Source organism: Oncorhynchus keta, chromosome 34, assembly GCF_023373465.1.
Source record: "Oncorhynchus keta strain PuntledgeMale-10-30-2019 chromosome 34, Oket_V2, whole genome shotgun sequence".
NCBI lineage: Eukaryota > Metazoa > Chordata > Actinopteri > Salmoniformes > Salmonidae > Oncorhynchus > Oncorhynchus keta.
The window spans coordinates 74,991,511-75,012,261 of record NC_068454.1 but is presented as its reverse complement, the minus strand read 5'-3'; the positions used below and the strand labels follow the sequence as shown (position 1 = coordinate 75,012,261).

Sequence of the window (20,751 nt, the reverse complement as noted above, 5' to 3'; positions counted from 1 at the left end):
CTGGATAGGAGGAGTGAGCGGGAACGCGCCGGCCACTGGATAGGAGGAGTGAGCGGGAACGCGCCGGCCACTGGATAGGAGGAGTGAGCGGGAACGCGCCGGCCACTGGATAGGAGGAGTGAGCGGGAACGCGCAGGCCACTGGATAGGAGGAGTGAGCGGGAACGCGCCGGCCACTGGATAGGAGGAGTGAGCGGGAACGCGCCGGCCACTGGATAGGAGGAGTGAGCGGGAACGTGCCAGCCACTGGATAGGAGGAGTGAGCGGGAACGTGCCGGCCACTGGATAGGAGGAGTGAGCGGGAACGTGCCAGCCACTGGATAGGAGGAGTGAGCGGGAACGTGCCGGCCACTGGATAGGAGGTGTGATTGGAGTCATTGAGTTCTTCTGAGAGGAGAGGTGGTACAGCCTTTGTGGAACCGTGTATTGTGGTTCACTGTGTCTCAGTGCAGCTTGGCCTGTTTGTCTTCACCACCCCTAGTTACTGCCTTGTGTTGGACTATGGAAAGGTTCTGTTCTTCCACTGCCAGGTAGAGTGGGCTTCTCTCACACACACACACACACACACACACACACACACACACGCACACGCACACGCGCGCGCACGCACTCACACACAGCGAGGCAGAGTGTGGGTCTTGGAAGTGAGAGGAGCGAGATTCTTCTGTCATTCAGCAAAGAACTCTGTCGCCTCACGACTACCTGTTGCTGGCTCCCTCTCTCTCTCCCTCCTCATCCTCCTTTCTCTTACCTGTTCTATTTGAGTCTTTGCTGCTCTGTGTTTGAAAGGATTAATTGTCATGTATGTTTTATTTTTTTGTTCTGTTTGTTTCTGGTGGATATTTTTAGGCCTGAAGTGTCTGGTTGCTAGGAGACAGTGTCCAGGAGAGAGAGAGAGAGACAGAGGGGGAGGGAGGGAGAGAAGGAGAGAAAAGGAAGGGATTGGAGGGAGAGAGAGAGAAGTGTTTGAGTTGGGAAGGCTGAATTACACACACACACTGAGTCAGCGATGACGCATATACATACATACACACACACACATCCTGCCCAGTAACTGTTATTGTGAACTTGTTTTTCTAGTTTTGTGTAACTTCTTGTCATTAGGTCTGTTCTCTGTGTTTCACTGTCATGCTTGTTTGACTTTCCTGACTGTACCTCTCTACCTGCCGTGTCTACCTGCCATGTCTGTCTACCTGCCGTGTCTACCTGCCATGTCTGTCTACCTGCCATGTCTGTCTACCTGCCGTGTCTACCTGCCATGTCTGTCTACCTGCCATGTCTGTCTACCTGCCATGTCTGTCTACCTGCCGTGTCTACCTGCCATGTCTGTCTACCTGCCATGTCTGTCTACCTGCCATGTCTGTCTACCTGCCGTGTCTACCTGCCATGTCTGTCTACCTGCCATGTCTGTCTACCTGCCGTGTCTACCTGCCGTGTCTGTCTACCTGCCGTGTCTGTCTACCTGCCGTGTCTGTCTACCTGCCGTGTCTGTCTACCTGCCGTGTCTGTCTACCTGCCGTGTCTGTCTACCTGCCGTGTCTGTCTACCTGCCGTGTCTGTCTACCTGCCATGTCTGTCTACCTGCCGTGTCTACCTGCCATGTCTGTCTACCTGCCGTGTCTGTCTACCTGCCGTGTCTGTCTACCTGCCATGTCTGTCTACCTGCCATGTCTGTCTACCTGCCATGTCTGTCTACCTGCCATGTCTGTCTACCTGCCATGTCTGTCTACCTGCCATGTCTGTCTACCTGCCATGTCTACCTGCCGTGTCTACCTGCCGTGTCGGTCTACCTGCCATGTCTGTCTACCTGCCGTGTCTACCTGCCGTGTCTACCTGCCATGTCTGTCTACCTGCCATGTCTGTCTACCTGCCATGTCTGTCTACCTGCCGTGTCTACCTGCCATGTCTGTCTACCTGCCATGTCTGTCTACCTGCCGTGTCTACCTGCCATGTCTACCTGCCATGTCTGTCTACCTGCCATGTCTGTCTACCTGCCATGTCTGTCTACCTGCCGTGTCTACCTGCCATGTCTGTCTACCTGCCGTGTCTGTCTACCTGCCATGTCTGTCTACCTGCCGTGTCTACCTGCCATGTCTGTCTACCTGCTGTGTCTGTCTACCTGCCGTGTCTGTCTACCTGCCATGTCTGTCTACCTGCCATGTCTGTCTACCTGCCATGTCTGTCTACCTGCCATGTCTGTCTACCTGCCATGTCTGTCTACCTGCCGTGTCTACCTGCCGTGTCTACCTGCCGTGTCGGTCTACCTGCCATGTCTGTCTACCTGCCATGTCTGTCTACCTGCCGTGTCTACCTGCCGTGTCTACCTGCCATGTCTGTCTACCTGCCATGTCTGTCTACCTGCCATGTCTGTCTACCTGCCGTGTCTACCTGCCATGTCTGTCTACCTGCCATGTCTGTCTACCTGCCGTGTCTACCTGCCATGTCTGTCTACCTGCCATGTCTGTCTACCTGCCATGTCTGTCTACCTGCCATGTCTGTCTACCTGCCGTGTCTGTCTACCTGCCGTGTCTGTCTACCTGCCGTGTCTGTCTACCTGCCGTGTCTGTCTACCTGCCGTGTCTGTCTACCTGCCGTGTCTGTCTACCTGCCATGTCTGTCTACCTGCCGTGTCTACCTGCCGTGTCGGTCTACCTGCCGTGTCTGTCTACCTGCCGTGTCTACCTGCCATGTCTGTCTACCTGCTGTGTCTGTCTACCTGCCGTGTCTACCTGCCATGTCTGTCTACCTGCCATGTCTGTCTACCTGCCATGTCTGTCTACCTGCCATGTCTGTCTACCTGCCGTGTCTACCTGCCGTGTCTGTCTACCTGCCGTGTCGGTCTACCTGCCGTGTCGGTCTACCTGCCGTGTCTGTCTACCTGCCGTGTCTGTCTACCTGCCGTGTCTGTCTACCTGCCGTGTCGGTCTACCTGCCGTGTCGGTCTACCTGCCGTGTCGGTCTACCTGCCGTGTCGGTCTACCTGCCGTGTCGGTCTACCTGCCGTGTCGGTCTACCTGCCGTGTCGGTCTACCTGCCGTGTCGGCGTGTCGGCCTGTCTGCCGTGTCGGCCTGTCTGCCGTGTCGGCCTGTCGGCCTGTCTACCTGCCTGTCTGCCGTGTCTGTCTACCTGCCTGCCTGCCGTGTCTGTCTACCTGCCGTGTCTGTCTACCTGCCGTGTCTGTCTACCTGCCGTGTCTGCCTACCTGCCGTGTCTGTCTACCTGCCGTGTCGGTCTACCTGCCGTGTCGGTCTACCTGCCGTGTCGGTCTACCTGCCGTGTCGGTCTACCTGCCGTGTCGGTCTACCTGCCGTGTCGGTCTGTCTGCCGTGTCGGTCTACCTGCCGTGTCGGTCTACCTGCCGTGTCGGTCTGTCTGCCGTGTCGGTCTACCTGCCGTGTCGGCCTGTCTGCCGTGTCGGCCTGTCTACCTGCCTGTCTGCCCTGCCTGTCTACCTGCCTGTCTGCCGAGCCTGTCTACCTGCCTGCCTGCCGTGTCTGTCTACCTGCCGTGTCTGTCTACCTGCCGTGTCTGTCTACCTGCCGTGTCTGTCTACCTGCCGTGTCTGTCTGCCTGCCGTGTCTGTCTACCTGCCGTGTCTGTCTGCCTGCCGTGTCTGTCTACCTGCCGTGTCTGTCTGCCTGCCGTGTCTGTCTACCTGCCGTGTCTGCCTGCCTGCCGTGTCTGTCTACCTGCCGTGTCTGTCTACCTGCCTGTCTGCCGTGTCTGTCTACCTGCCTGCCTGCCGTGTCTGTCTACCTGCCTGCCTGCCGTGTCTGTCTACCTGCCTGTCTGCCGTGTCTGTCTACCTGCCGTGTCTGTCTACCTGCCGTGTCTGTCTACCTGCCGTGTCTGTCTACCTGCCTGTCTGCCGTGTCTGTCTACCTGCCTGCCTGCCGTGTCTGTCTACCTGCCTGCCTGCCGTGTCTGTCTACCTGCCTGCCTGCCGTGTCTGTCTACCTGCCTGTCTGCCGTGTCTGTCTACCTGCCTGCCTGCCGTGTCTGTCTACCTGCCGTGTCTGCCTGTCTGCCGTGTCGGTCTACCTGCCGTGTCGGTCTACCTGCCGTGTCGGTCTGTCTGCCGTGTCGGTCTGTCTGCCGTGTTGGCCTGTCTGTCTACCTGCCATGTCGGCCGTGTCTGTCTACCTGCGTGCCTGCCTGCCGTGTCTGCCTGCCTGCCGTGTCTGTCTACCTGCCGTGTCTGTCTACCTGCCGTGTCTGCCTACCTGCCGTGTCTGCCTGCCTGCCTGCCTGCCTGTCTGTCTGCCGTGTCTGTCTACCTGCCATGTCTGCCTGCCTGCCTGCCTGCTGGTCGTCAGAGCAGCACACTTGTTGAGCTCTGCTCTGCCATTTCTCCAGCGTCCTTGTCATTTCCCTGCAGTGGCATTGCATCAGCTTCTCTCTGTCATACAGGACCATCTCCTTGGTCTTAACACATCTTCCTCGTCTACGTCCTACAGGCTTTCAGACATGTTGACCATCTCAGTTCTACAGGTCTGGTGGATCTGACCTGGTAGCCAACTTTACAAAGTGTTCTCTTTTCACTGGATGTCTATTTGAGGGAGCATTCATAAACACACACACACACACACACACACACACACACACACACACACACACACACACACACACACACACACACACACACACACACACACACACACACACACACACACACACAGAGAGAGAGGAAACAGATCTGTTGTTGTGGTTTAGAACAGTTGCTCTCTTCCTGTCCCGCACTGGTGACACATTCCAGGAAACCTCACACACACACATCCTTAACCCACTTGCTACCAGTCAGTATACACGCACACTCCTGATGGACAGATAGTTCTAGCATCACCTTGGCAACAGCATGGTTAGTACAGACACCAATGTCTCGCTGACCACACACACACACACACACACACACACACACACAACACAAACCAGGTTTCCATCCAACCATTTTATGCGGATGAATTACCTGATGCATGAATGAGTCACGTCTGGGCTGATGGAAACAGGAAATGCCGGTACAATTTTATAAATGACAATTGTTTGGTTGGACATGGTGGGATCTTCTTGTGTCAGTGAAATGATGTAGAAACGCCTTTATGCACAAATATTGATATAATAACCATCATATGGAAGTCAACTTGATATGTTGTGTGGTCCTCCCACCACAACTTGGGAAGCAGGCAGGTTATTAGTCTACAGATGAAATAAGTTCTGCTGAACTTCACAGGGTGGTGAAAGTCCACGGTGATGAGCTTGATGCTTATTCTGGTGAATGATGATCGATGCTTGGCTGCCATTTTACAAATTAAACTCATATCACTATTATCCAAAATAATGTCATAATATAGGAAGCCCACCCTCACTGTGTCTGCCAGCTGTTGGCTAGAGTACATGCCAAGACCAGAGTGGACACATTTGCTCTATAACACAGTTGACAAAACCATCACTCGAGTTGAAAATGCAATGGAAACCCATTTCACATGTATAATTAATTTGGTTAAATGTGAATTTAACCACAATAGTTATTTTATATGCAGTACATCATCACACACAGCCTTTTATCCTCAATATGTCTGTTTGATGGAAATACATCTATGGTGGGAAATTAGCAGATTGTTTTATGCAGATTTTTAGAATATTCACATAAATCTTTTGCAAATTGGATGGAAACCTAGCCACTGACATACATATTCCACACATTCTCAATCCACACAAGCCCCTCACCCCCACTTTTTATTTTTTTATTTAACTAGGCAAGTCAGTTAAGAACAAATGATTATTTACAATGACAGCCTACCCCGAACATACAGTGCCTTAGACCGCTTCGCCACTCGGGAGCCCAATGGGGTCACACAGTCACTAACACAGTATCTTGCACTTACGTAGTTATATATATATATACTGCTCAAAAAAAGAAAGGGAACACTAAAATAACACATCGTAGATCTGAATGAATTAAATATTCTTATTAAATACTTTTTTCTTTACATAGTTGAATGTGCTGACAACAAAATCACACAAAAATTATCAATGGAAATCAAATTTATCAACCCATGGAGGTCTGGATTTGGAGTCACACTCAAAATGAAAGTGGAAAACCACACTACAGGCTGATCCAACTTTGATGTAATGTCCTTAAAACAAGTCAAAATGAGGCTCAGTAGTGTGTGTGGCCTCTACGTGCCTGTGTGACCTCCCTACAACGCCTGGGCATGCTCCTGATGAGGTGGCGGATGGTCTCCTGAGGGATCTCCTCCCAGAACTGGACTAAAGCATCTGCCAACTCCTGGACAGTCTGTGGTGTAACGTGGCGTTGGTGGATGGAGCGAGACATGATGTCCCAGATTTGCTCAATTGGATTCAGGTCTGGGGAACGGGCGGGCCAGTCCATAGCATCAATGCCTTCCTCTTGTAGGAACTACTGACACACTCCAGCCACATGAGGTCTAGCATTGTCTTGCATTCGGAGGAACCCAGGGCCAACCGCACCAGCATATGGTCTCACAGGGGTCTGAGGATCTCATCTCGGTACCTAATGGCAGTCAGGCTACCTCTAGCGAGCACATGGAGGGCTGTGCGGCCCCCCAAAGAAATGCCACCCCACACCATGACTGACCCACCGCCAAACCGGTCATGCTGGAGGATGTTGCAGGCAGCAGAACGTTCTCCATGGCGTCTCCAGACTCTGTCACATGCTCAGTATGAAACTGTTTTTATCTGTGAAGAGCACAGGGCGCCAGTGGTGAATTTGCCAATCTTGGTGTTCTCTGGCAAATGCCAAACGTCCTGCACGGTGTTGGGCTGTAAGCACAACCCCCACCTGTGGACGTCGGGCCCTCATACCACCCTCATGGAGTCTGTTTCTGACCGTTTGAGCAGACACATGCACATTTGTGGCCTGCTGGAGGTCATTTTGCAGGGCTCTGGTAGTGCCCCTCCTGCTCCTCCTTGCACAAAGGCGGAGGTAGCGGTCCTGCTGCTGGGTTGTTGCCCTCCTACGGCCTCCTCCACGTCTCCTGATGTACTGGCCTGTCTCCTGGTAGCGCCTCCATGCTCTGGACACTACGCTGACAGACACAGCAAACCTTCTTGCCACAGCTCGCATTGATGTGCCATCCTGGATGAGCAGCACTACCTGAGCCATTTGTGTGGGTTGTAGACTCTGTCTCATGCTACCACTAGAGTGAAAGCACCGCCAGCATTCAAAAGTGACCAAAACATCAGCCAGGAAGCATAGGAACTGAGAAGTTGTCTGTGGTTATCACCTGCAGAACCACTCCTTTATTGCGGGTGTCTTGCTAATTGCCTATAATTTCCACCTGTTGTCTATTCCATTTGCACAACAGCATGTGAAATTTATTGTCAATCAGTGTTGCTTCCTAAGTGGACAGTTTGATTTCACAGAAATGTGATTGACTTGGAGTTACATTGTGTTGTTTAAGTGTTCCCTTTATTTTTTTGAGCAGTGTATATATATGTGTGTGTGTGTATATATACACACACACACACACACACACACACACACACACACACACACACACACACACACACACACACACACACACACACACACACACACACACACACACACACACAACCCAGTACAACATGTTGGGAAGAGAGGAGGAGAGCGGTGAAAAGTCAATTGACAGGTTCATGTCTGCCCAGAGCTACAGGAGTACATTAACACCAATATGTGAAATGGCGGGAGGGAGAGAAAGAGAGAGGCGCTTGAGGTCTGTCCCTAAGGAGGCTGGTGTGTGTATGTGCTTGAGTGTGGGTGGGTGGGTGGGTGTATGTATGTATGTGTGTGTGTGTGTGTGTGTGAGGTGTGAGGGGAATGTCTTGGGAGCGTAGTGTTACTCTGGTGAAGGTAATAAATATACCCGGCAGCACCTCAGAGATCCAGCTTTACTGACACAATATTATTCTGCTGCCCCAAACCCCACTGGGACAATGGGGTGGTGGGTGTGTGTGTTGAGAGAGTAACTCCGGTTAAAGATTCTGCCCATATGATTGGGTGCCACTGGGGTCGTCAGAGTCCGTTCCCCTGCAGCCTGGTCTCCAAGAAACCATCACATCAACTGATGCCGCAATTCTCTCATGATCATTTAGTTCCTTATGTAGGCAAGTTGGCATTAAACATGATCCTGACCTGTGCAGGAAGAAGTCCAGGCTCTAGTAACAGGTTCCAAATCTGGGCTCTAGTGACAGGGTCCAACTCTGGGCTCTAGTAACAGGGTCCAACTCTGGGCTCTAATAACAGGGTCCAACTCTGGGCTCTAGTAACAGGGTCCAACTCTGGGCTCTAGTAACAGGGTCCAACTCTGGGCTCTAGTAACAGGGTCCAACTCTGGGCTCTAGTAACAGGGTCCAACTCTGGGCTCTAGTAACAGGGTCCAACTCTGGGCTCTAGTAACAGGGTCCAACTCTGGGCTCTAGTAACAGGGTCCAACTCTGGGCTCTAGTAACAGGGTCCAACTCTGGGCTCTAGTAACAGGGTCCAACTCTGGGCTCTAGTAACAGGGTGTGTTAGGGTGTCGCTATAGGCTGAAGTGTGCATGTGGGTGTAAAATGGGAATATACAGTGGTCAGTTTATTAGGTACACCACCCCGTTCACGAAATGGTTCGCTCCTATAGACAGTGAGCCACGTGGTCTGCTATATAAAGCAGGCAGACATTGAGGCATTCCGTTAGAATGGGCAAAACCAGTGACCTAAGCAACTGAGTGTGGTATGATTGTCGTTGCCAGGCGCTCCGGTTCCAGTATCTCAGAATTGGCTGGCCTCCTGGGCTTTTCACCCACAACACTGTCTAGGGTTTACCCAGAATGGTGCTACAAACAAAAAACATCCAGTCAGTGGCAGTTCTGTGGGTGAAAACAGCTTGTTGATGAGACATCAAAGGAAAAGGGCAAGAATCATACAAGCTGACAGGCGGGTCACAAACAGGCAAATAACAGAGCAGTACAACAGTGGTGTGCAGAACGGCATCTCTGAATGCACATCCCATTGATCCTTGTCACAGATGGGCTTTTACAGCAGACGACCACACCGGGATCCACTCCTATCAGCTAAAAACAAGAAGCTGCTGTTCCAGTGGACACGTGATCAACAACACTGGACAATTGAGGAGCAGAAAAACATTGCCTGGTCCGAGTCCGATGAATCCTGGTTCCTGTTGCGTCATGTTGATGGCAGAGTTAGGATTTGGCGTAAGCAGCATGGCCCCATCCTGCCTGGTGTCAACGGTACAGGCTGCTGGTTTAATGGTGTCGGGACATGAGTCCATGGCCCCATCCTGCCTGGTGTCAACGGTACAGGCTGCTGCTGGTTTAATGGTGTCGGGACATGAGTCCATGGCCCCATCCTGCCTGGTGTCAACGGTACAGGCTGCTGCTGGTTTAATGGTGTCGGGACAGTTTTCCTGACACATGTTAGATCCTTCATGCCAATGAATCAATGTTTGAACGCTACAGTGTATCTGAACATTGTTGCTGACCAGGTGCCTCCTTTCATGGCTACAGTGGCCCAGTACTAGATGGGTGTACCTAATAAACTGTCCACTGAGTTGTATGGTTGTGTTACTGGATGTATAATGTTGTTAGTACAGGACACCAGACTCCTGTAGGATTTGTCTCCTGTTTCACGCTCCTCCTCCCCCTCTCACATCACTTCTTGACTTCTCTCTCTATCTCCTTCCCCCTCATGCTCTCTCGTTCTCTCTCTGTGGAACAATAACCCCAGTGTATGTATGGGTCTATTTTTGTCCCTCCAAGGCCACCAGTGCTCCCCCACCTCCACGTCTCTCTCTCTCACTCTGTCTTTCTCACTGTACTGAATGTCCTAGTAGTTGAACAATGACAGCTACACGACCCTAACTGGGTATAGGCTCCTGCCTCGACTCAGCTCCGTCTCCTCTCACTTTGTCCCAGGGACACAGCTTTATTCACATTTCTTATTCACTACTTTCACCTATCTATATATTTCTGACTAGTTACATTCCCTCCGTAGTTTGTCAGGTAGACTTGGTTCTCTCGCTCTCGCTTTCAATTCAAAGGGCTTTATTGGTATGGGAAACGTATGTTAACGTTGCCAAAGCAAGTGAAGTAGATAATAAACAAATGTGAAGTAAACAATAAAAAATTAACAGTAAACATTACACTCACAAAGTTACAAGTTGAGACATTTCAAATGTCATATGTCTATATACAGTGTTGTAACGATGTGCAAATAGTTAAAGTAATAAGGGAAAATAAATACATATGGGTTGTAATTCCAATGGTATTTGTTCTTCACTTCCCTTGTGGCAACAAGTCACACATCTTGCCTCTCAATTTAATGGACTTTATTGGCATGGGAAACATATGTTTACATTGCCAAAGCAAGTGAAATGAATAATAAACACTTAGTGAAATATGAACAGTAAACCTCTCTCTTCTGTAACTCATCCCCGACCCTTTCCCAGCTTCCCTCTCTGTCTTACACCCCCTTTCCCCCTTTCCCTCTCCACCCTCCTTTAACCCCCCTGTTTCTAGCTAGAGGCCGTGTGTCAGTCAGTCACTGTGCCAATGGTACCCAGGTACCACTGCTCACGGGGGGTTATTGATTGATTGATTGAACCTTTATTTTACTAGGCAAGAACAAATTCTTATTTACAATGACGGCCTACCCTGGCCAAACCCTCCCCTAACCTGGACCACGCCGGGCCAATTCCGCGCTGCCCTATGGGACTCCTGATCACGGACGGTTGTGATAGAGCCCGGGATCGAACCATGATCTGTAGTGATGCCTCTCGCACTGAGATGCAGTGCCTTAGACCACTGTGCCACTCAGGAGGAGGGTAGGAGATGATACTGTGTACATGTGTGTCAGCAATTGGAGTTCAGAATCAGATTCAAGGCCTCATATGCTTCTAGTGTCACACACACACACACACACACACACACACACACACACACACACACACACACACACACACACACACTGTGTTCACTCTGTCCCTCACAGAAAACCAGCTGTAGATATGGCCACCTTACTCTCCTTCTCGCTATCAATCACTTTTTCCTCTCCCTTTCTCCCCCAGTCTCTCTCTCTCTGTGCTGTTTGGAGGTCATTGTAGTTGGTCCCTCTACATAGTTGAAATAACTCCAGCGTTAGAAGTCTAGAAAAGGCCCGCCAAAGAGATCACACAGAGGAAGACGGGCATCCGCAGAGATAGAGAGGGAGAACAAGGGAGGGGGGTAAGCAATGTGACCTGGATGACAACAGACTACCAGACGAGCTATGATCTCATCCCCCTCTTTACACCCCCTCTTTCCCCAACCCCCTCTTCAACCATTGTCTCTCTCTCTTCCCACTCTTGTTTCCCACTCTCCCTCCTCCCCCTTTCTCTCTCCTTGTCCTAGGACTCACCCTGTCTCCTCTTCCCTCCTTCTCTTTCAGCCCCCACTGGGACTCCCTCCATCCCCCAACCAAAAGTTGTAGCTACTTACCCCCCCCTATATATTCTCACTTACTAACACCTCTCCACACCCCGAGCTCTAGTGTCCCAGGGCAGAGATTAGCCCTCCCCCTCACCCTCCACACACAGCCTAGCTGCTGCATTATTGATGGTGTGTGTGGCTCCTCTCCTCTCTGTGCTGTAATGGCTATCTGGTGTCTCCCTGAGGAGGGAAAGAGAGCACCAGAGATGGATGGGGGGGAGCAGGAGGAGTAGAGGTCAAAGAGGTTAAGTTTGGGGGGGTGAGGTCCCATACTGCTTTTCTCCAGCATGGCATTGATGCATTCTGACACACACACACACACACACACACACACACACACACACACACACACAACAGACCTGTGGACATGTCATGGCTTCAGTGTTAGTGGCGCTGTGTTTGTGTGTTTGTCGTGGTCTCTGTTTCTTGTGTTAGTATGAGCAGCCTCTTGTGATAACTGATCCACGGTGACTCAGGACAGGTTTGGCCTCTGGGTGTAACATATAGGACACAGCCTTGGTGTGTGATGAAAAGACACCTGTTGTGGCTCTATTTTTCTCAGAATCCCTGTAGAGAAGACATGTCTGTCCCGTATCACAACACACTACTGGGCTCTGGTTGCTGAGACATTGTTTCCTACCAAGATCACACTCATTAGTACACACTATTACTACTCACACTTGTGCTTTCATCCCATGTTTTGCTGGCTGTGAGGGGGGGTGTATTTACCCTGTTATTTACACACGGTATACTGTCTCCATATCTGTACGTGTGATGATGATGATGATGGTTGGTTTTGTAGTCGTTGTTCAGATGTTGGTAGGCAGAGTTTGTCTATCCACTTTACCAGGGATCCATTTCACCCGTTGACCTGACACGCGATGTGTGTGTGTGTGTGTGTGTGTGTGTGTGTGTGTGTGTGTGTGTGTGTGTGTGTGTGTGTGTGTGTGTGTGTGTGTGTGTGTGTGTGTGTGTGTGTGTTGCCTGTGTCAATGTCATCTTATCAAAGTTGTGTTTCGGCAACAAATATATATAAAAAATACATCTGTCAATAATTGAGAACTCCCCAAACTGCCCTTATACAGTTAGTCAATCTGGTTCACCAAGGCAGACCTATTTAAGCCCACATAGCACCTGTGGGACGGTCATTAAGACTCGAACAGTTTACAGATGGTAGGCAATTAAGGTCACAGTTATGAAAACTTAGGACACGAAAGAGGCCTTTCTACTGACTTAAAAACAGCTGAAGAAAGATGCCCAGGGTCCCTGCTCATCTGCGTGGACGTGCCTTAGGCATGCTGCAAGGAGGCATGAGGACTGCAGATGTGCCCAGGGCAATAAATTGCAATGTCCGTACTGTGAGACGCCTAAGACAGCACTACAGGGAGACAGAATGGACAGCTGATCGTCCTCGCAGTGGCAGACCACATGTAACAACACCTGCAAAGGATCGGTACATCCGGACATCACCTGCGGGACAGGTACAGGATGGCAACAACAACGGCCCGAGTTACACCAGGAATGCACAATCCCTCCATCAGTGCTCAGACTGTCCGCAATAGGTTGAGAGAGGCTGGACTGAGGCCTTGTAGGCCTGTTGTAAGGCAGGTCCTCACCAGACATCACTGGCAACAACGTCGCCTATGGGCAGAAACCCACCATCACTGGACCAGACCGGACTGGCAAAAAGTGCTCTTCACTGACGAGTTGCGTTTTTTTCTCACCGGGGGGGAAGGTCGGATTCAAGTTTATCGTGGAAGGAATGAGCCTTACACCAAGCTCTGTACTCTGGAGCGGGATCGATTTGGAGGTGGAGGGTCCATCATGGTCTGGGGCGGTGTGTCACAGCATCATCGGACTGAGCCTGTTGTCATTGCAGGCAATCTCAACGCTGTGCGTTACAGGGAAGACATCCTCCTCCCTCATGTGGTACCCTTCCTGCAGGCTCATCCTGACATGACCCCCCAGCATGACAATGCCACCGGCCATACTGCTCGTTATGTGTGTGATTTCCTGCAAGACAGCAATGTCAGTGTTCTGCCGTGGCCAGCGAAGAGCCTGGATCTCAATCCCATTGAGCACGTCTGGGACCTATAGGATCAAATGGTGAGGGCTAGGGCCATTCCTCATAGAAATGTCTGGGAACTTGCAGGTGCCTTGGTGGAAGAGTGGAGTAACATCTCACAGCAAGAACTGGAAAATCTGGTGCAGTCCATGAGTAGATGCACTGCAGTACTTAATGCAGCTGGTGGCCACACCAGATACTGACTGTTACTTTTGATTTTTATCCCCCCTTTGTTCAGGGACACGTGATTCCATTTCTGTTAGTCACATGTCTGTGGAACGTGTTCAGTTCGTCCGTTGTTGAATCTTATGTTCATACAAATATTTACACGTTAAGTTTGCTGAAAATAAACGAGTTTGACAGTGAGAGGACATGTCTTTTTTTGCTAAGTTTATCTATCAATCTGTCCATCATGTAGAAAGCACCCCCAACATCTAGCTACATTTTGTTATTTTGATGCTTTTCAGGGCTCATCTGTACTAGTAGTGGCTTTTCTGCTGTTGTGATGTCATACACACACATGATGTCGCTAGACCTTAAAGGGATAGTTCACCCTGAAATGTTGATTTGTCTGATGTTTTCATATTTCAAATGTGGTCAATATATGTTTAGATCCTGCCATGTGAGTCAGGAGAAAGTTTGAGGCCTCAAACCCTGATGAATGGGATTGGTCGGCATTGACTAGGCCTGATTTTTATCACGGAACTATGGACTCCTGTTATTCTCTGGCAGAGTAATGGTTATGTAGAGAGGATGTTCGTCATACTGAACAGTAGGTGATCAGCGTTTCCCTCTAATTTAAACTATCTACAGCCATTGAGTGGCTGCTGCTAACATTCTGACTCAACTCCAGCCACTTTAATAATGGAAATTGATGTAAAAAATGTATCACTAGCCACTTTAAACAATGCCACTTAATATAATGTTTACATACCCTACATTACTCATCTCATATGTATATAATGTACTCTATATCATCTACTGCATCTTGCCTATGCCGTTCTGTACCATCACTCATTCATATATCTTTATTTACATATTCTTTATCCCTTTACACTTGTGTGTTTTAGGTAGTAGTTGTGGAATTGATAGTTTGGTTATTACTGCATTGCCAGAACTAGAAGCACAAGCATTTCGCAACACTCCCATTAACATCTGCTAACCATGTGTATGTGACAAATAAAATGTGATTTGATTTGAAACACTCCGGTGACGCTAACACCCAGTCTGGCTCAGATTTGTCACATCTTCATGACCACGTGAGGAAATAGCCTCTCAAGTGCATTCAACTCGTCATTCAAGCCTCGTGTGTATACACACTCATTCACTCACATACTGGCTTATTCTCAATCTTGAATACACATTTACATCAAGGTCAGTTGAGCAGGCAGACAAACAAACACTCATGAACATGTGCCCACACCCACCGCCTGTTTCCGCCTTTCACACTTTGAGTTTCCGTTGTACATTTGGGGGAGGGAGGACAAGGTCGTGTTGTTTCCTCTGCCAGTAGGAAAGAGTGACAGAAACAGGGAAAAGAGATGGAGAGGTTTTCATTATGAATAGTATTCCACAGACATATAGAAAGAGAACCAGTGTTGTGGTCGTGTGTGTGTTCACTATTAGAGTAGTATCACGGTAGGGAGATCAGTGAGTGTTTCCGGCTCAGGACTGTTGTGGTTGGGTGGACGCCCTAGCAGTGATGGTGACAGGACTGTTGTGGTTGGGTGGACGCTCTAGCAGTGATGGTGACAGGACTGTTGTGGTTGGGTGGACGCTCTAGCAGTGATGGTGACAGGACTGTTGTGGTTGGGTGGACGCTCTAGCAGTGATGGTGACAGGACTGTTGTGGTTGGGTGGACGCTCTAGCAGTGATGGTGACAGGACTGTTGTGGTTGGGTGGACGCCCTAGCAGTGATGGTGACAGGACTGTTGTGGTTGGGTGGACGCTCTAGCAGTGACGGTGACAGGACTGTTGTGGTTGGGTGGACGCTCTAGCAGTGATGGTGACAGGACTGTTGTGGTTGGGTGGACGCTCTAGCAGTGATGGTGACAGGACTGTTGTGGTTGGGTGGACGCCCTAGCAGTGATGGTGACAGGACTGTTGTGGTTGGGTGGACGCTCTAGCAGTGACGGTGACAGGACTGTTGTGGTTGGGTGGACGCTCTAGCAGTGATGGTGACAGGACTGTTGTGGTTGGGTGGACGCTCTAGCAGTGACGGTGACAGGACTGTTGTGGTTGGGTGGACGCCCTAGCAGTGATGGTGACAGGACTGTTGTGGTTGGGTGGACGCTCTAGCAGTGATGGTGACAGGACTGTTGTGGTTTCTACACCCAGTCTACCATGAGTCAGATACAACACAAAGTAGAGTGGAGGAGAGGAAAGAAGAGGAGGGCAGAGAAGAGGCCAGGTCAGGCAGGTGTGAGTGACAAGCAGCCACACTCGATGATGTGCAGCACTGTGTACGCCTTAATAACAGTAGAAACAGAACCAGACTGATGTACAGATGGATCCCAAATACATCCCTAAGCTACAGACCAAGAACTAAAAGACCGAACACAAGTAGGCCTCACTAATCCTCTTTCCTCTTCCACAACACGCCTTCTAGAACACTCTTCACCTGAGAACGCCTGACAGGGCTAGAGGCAACTCCTCTCCCCCCGTTGGAGTTGGAATGAATATTCATGTCTTGCCCTGCAACTAAACAGTATTTCTGTGACTTAGCTATTGGCCCAAATGTTGGGTTTTTATGTGCTGCCTACTGTGTGCTGCCTAAACTCACAGAAATAAGTGAACATTTAGACTGAGAGCATAGCCTTTCTGAACGTGCTGTCCTCTGTGTCCTCATCTCAGTCCATCAGTATGGGGCGGCAGGGTACCATAGTGGTTAGAGCGTTGGACTAGTAACCAAAAGGTTGCAAGTTCGAATCCCCGAGCTGACAAGGTACAAATCTGTCGTTCTGGCCGTCATTGAAAATAAGAATTTGTTCTTAACTGACTTGCCTAGTTAAATAAAGGTAAAAAATAAAAAATGTCTGTGCTCCACGGACCTCCAGGCTAACTCCCTTCTCCCTGGTCTCCCCCCTCTCCTCCCCAGGGTTTGCCTTTCCAGACTGGGCCTACAAACCTGAGTCGAGCCCCGGCTCGCGACAGATCCAGCTGTGGCACTTCATTCTGGAGCTGCTGAGGAAGGAGGAGTACCATGATGTCATCGCCTGGCAGGGGGACTATGGAGAGTTTGTCATCAAGGACCCTGACGAGGTGGCCCGGTTATGGGGGGCCCGCAAGTGCAAACCCCAGATGAACTACGACAAGCTGAGCAGGGCACTCCGGTAAGGAAACTCAATAACACCAAGCGTGTCCTGCTCCATGTGCTGTTTACACACGGATCCTAATGCACATGGCTGTCTTATGGCAGTGATCCAGGCCCCAATTCCTCTCCAAGCTCGGGCTTCGGCCCCAGATATAGGTTTATTGTTACGTTGTGCACGTCTGCTTGACATAAGCTGACTGTTATGACTATGACACCAGCTCTAGCCCCTAAAGCACTGTATACTGTAGGCCTATCGTATTGGCACTGACCCTGACCCTATACACTGTATACTGTAGGCCTATCGTATTGGCACTGACCCTGACCCTATCTCCCAATACACTGTATACTGTAGGCCTATCGTATTGGCACTGACCCTGACCCTATCTCCCAATACACTTTATACTGTAGGCCTATTGTATTGGCACTGACCCTGACCCTATCTCCCAATACACTGTATACTGTAGGCCTATCGTATTGGCACTGACCCTATCTCCCAATACACAGTTTTGGCAGTGACCAGAAAGCACATGGACTCTGACACCATCTCAAACCCCATATTCCTGCCATGGCGGGTGATAATATTGCCCATGAAATGGCAGTGACTAAACAAAAAAGACTGTTCACTCAAACACCCCAAACACAAGACCCGTATACTGTTATGGCATTGACCTCCATGGCTTCCCCATACACTGTATAACCACTACTCTGACCACATATAGCCTATCACATGTCAATCACCCATACGCCATATAACCGCTACTCTGACCACATATAGCCTATCACATGTCAATCACCCATATACACTGTATAAAAGGGATGAGCATGACAATTTACCAAAGCCTGTGGGCTCTCCTTCTCCGTGGTCAACGAATATTTAAACGTGTTAACCCTCACAAGGCTGCCGGACAAGACGTTATCCCTAGCCGCGTCCTCACAGCATGCGCCGACCAGCTGTCTGGAGTGTTTACCAACATATTCAATCAATCCCTATCCCAGTCTGTTGTCCCCACATGCTTCAAGATGGCCATTATTGTTCCTGTTCCCAAGAAAGTCATTTAGTTCAGTTACCTTAGCTATCGCCCCGTAGCACTCACCTCCTTCATCATGAAGCGCTTTCAGAGACTAGTCAAGGATCATATCACCTCCACCCTACCTGACACCCCAGACCCACTCCAATTTGCTTACCGCCCCAATAGGTCCACTGACGATACAATCGCCATCACATTGCCCTAGCCCATCTGGACAAGAGGAATACCTAAGTAAGAGTGCTGTTCATTGACTACAGCTCAGCATTTAATACCCTCCAACTGGGTCCTGGACTTTCTGACGGGCTGCCTCTAGGTGATGAATGAAGAAAACAACATCTTCACCCCGCTGATCCCCAACACTGGGGCCCCACAAGGGTGCATTCTCAGCCCTCTCTGTACTCCTGTTCACCCATGACTGCGTGGCTATGCACCCTTCCAACTCAATCATCAAGTTTGCAGATGACACAACGGTAGTGGGCTTGATTAACAACAATGACGAGACCAATTATAGGGAGGCGGTGAGGGCTCTGGGAGTGTAGTTTCAGGAAAATAACCTCTCACTCAATTTCAACAAAACAAAGGAGATGATCGTGGACTTCAGGAAACAGAAAAGGGAGCACCGTTCCCATCCACATCGACGGGACAGTAGTGGAGAAGGTGGAAAGTTTTAAGTTCCTCAGCGTACACATCACGGACAAACTGAAATGGTCCACCCGCACAGACAGCTTGGTGTGAAGAAGGCGCAACAGCGCCTCTTCAACCTCAGGAGGCTGAAGAAATTTGGCCTGTCACCTAAAAACACTCACAAACTTTTATAGATGCACAATCGAGAGCATCCTGTCAGGCTTGTATCACCGCCTGGTATGGCAACTGCACCACCCTCAACTGCAAGGCTCTCCAGAGGGTAGTGCGGTCTGCACAACGCATCACCGGTGTCACAAATCAAAACAAATGTATTTATATAGCCCTTCGTACATCAGCTGATATCTCAAAGTGATGTACAGAAACCCAGCCTAAAACCCCAGCAAGCATTGCAGGTGTAGAAGCACAGTGGCTAGGAATAACTCCCTAGAAAGGCCAAAACCTAGGAAGAAACCTAGAGAGGAACCAGGCTATGAGGGGTGGCCAGTCCTCTTCTGGCTGTGCCGGGTGGAGATTATAACAGAACATGGCCAAGATGTTCAAACATTCATAAATGACCAGCATGGTCAAATAATAATAATCACAGTAGTTGTTGAGGGTGAAAACAGGTCAGCACCTCAGGAGTTCATGTCAGTTGGCTTTTCATAGCCGATCATTGAGAGTATCTCTACCGCTCCTGCTGTCTGTTCTAGAGTAGAAGTCGACCGATTAATCTGAATGGCCGATTAATTAGGGACGATTTCAAGTTTTCATAACAATCAGAAATCGTTATTTTTGTGCGTCAATTTTTTTTTTACACCTTTATTTAATCTTTATTTAACTAGGCAAGTCAGTTCAGAACACATTCTTATTTTCAATGACTGCCTAGGAACAGTGGGTTAACTGCCTCGTTCAGGGAGACTGTTATGCGAATGCAGTAAGCCAAGGTAAGTTGCTAGCTAGCAGTAAACTTCTCTTATAAACATTCATTCAAACAGCACTTTCGTGCGATTTTCCAGCAGCTCTTCGTTGTGCGTCAAGTATTGCGCTGTTTATGACTTCAAGCCTATCAACTCCCGAGATGAGGCTGGAGTAACCGAAGTGAAATGGCTAGCTAATTAGCGCGCGCTAATAGCGTTTCAAATGTCACTCGCTCTGAGTCTTGGAGTGGTTGTTCCCCTTGCTCTGCATGGTTAACGCTGCTTCGAGGGTGGCTGTTGTCGTTGTGTTCCTGGTTCGAGCCCAGGTGAGGAGCGAGGAGAGGGACTGAAGCTATACTTTTATACTGGCAATAATAAAGTGTCTATCAGAACATCCAATAGTAAAAGGTTAATGAAAAGTCCTATAATAACTACAACCTAAAACTTCTTACCTGGGAATATTGAAGAATCATGTTAAAAGGAACCACCAGCTTTCATATGTTGCAGCAAAGAGTCATCATTCCAGGTAGTCCAGGAGGGAGAGAGGGAGAGAGACCTAGCCCCCCCGACACATGGAAGAGCACCAGTAAGCCAGTGACTCAGCCCCTGTACTAGGGTTAGAGGCAGAGAATCCCAGTGGAGAGAGGTGCACCGGCCAGGGCGGTTCGTTGCCCCAGAGCCTTTCCGTTCACCTTCACACTCCCGGGCCAGTCTACACTCAATCATAGGACCCACTGAAGAGATGAGTCTTCAGTAAAGACTTAAAGGTCGAGACCGAGTCTGCGTCTCTCACATGGGTAGGCAGACCATTCCATAAAAATCGAGCTCTATAGGACAAAGCCCTGCCTCCAGCTGTTTGCTTAGAAATTCTAGGGACAACGTACGTGTAGGTATGTAGGGCAGGACCAAATCGGAAAGATAGGTAGGAGCAAGCCCATGTAATACTTTGTAGGTTAGCAGTAAAACCTTGAAATCAGCTAATGCCTTAACAGGAAGCCAGTGTAGGGAGGCTAGCAGTGTAGGGAGTAATATGATACAATTGTTTGGTTCTAGTCAGGATTCTAGCAGCCGTATTTAGTGAAGTTACTTACTGAAGTTTATTTAGTGCTTTATCCGGGTAGCCGGAAAGTAGAGCATTGCAGTAGTATAACTTAGAAGTGACAGAAGCATGGATTAATTTTTCTGCATCATTTTTGGACAGAAATGTCTGATTTTTGCAATGTTACCTAGATGGAAAAAAGCTATCCTTGACACAGTCTTGATATGCTCGTCAAAAGAGAGATCAGGGTCCAGAGTAACTCCGAGGTCCTTCACATT

The 20,751-nt window shown here is 49.5% G+C and overlaps 1 protein-coding gene across 1 annotated transcript in view; it reads left to right on the top strand.

The window, feature by feature from the left end:
• LOC118380755 (ETS domain-containing transcription factor ERF-like) overlaps window positions 1–20,751 on the top strand; it is a 138,433-nt gene that overhangs the window by 78,543 nt on the left and 39,139 nt on the right. The window contains exon 2 of the mRNA XM_052494824.1: window positions 16,650–16,884. Within this exon, the coding sequence (XP_052350784.1) occupies window positions 16,650–16,884 (235 nt within the window). The remainder of the gene's footprint in view (window positions 1–16,649; window positions 16,885–20,751) is intronic.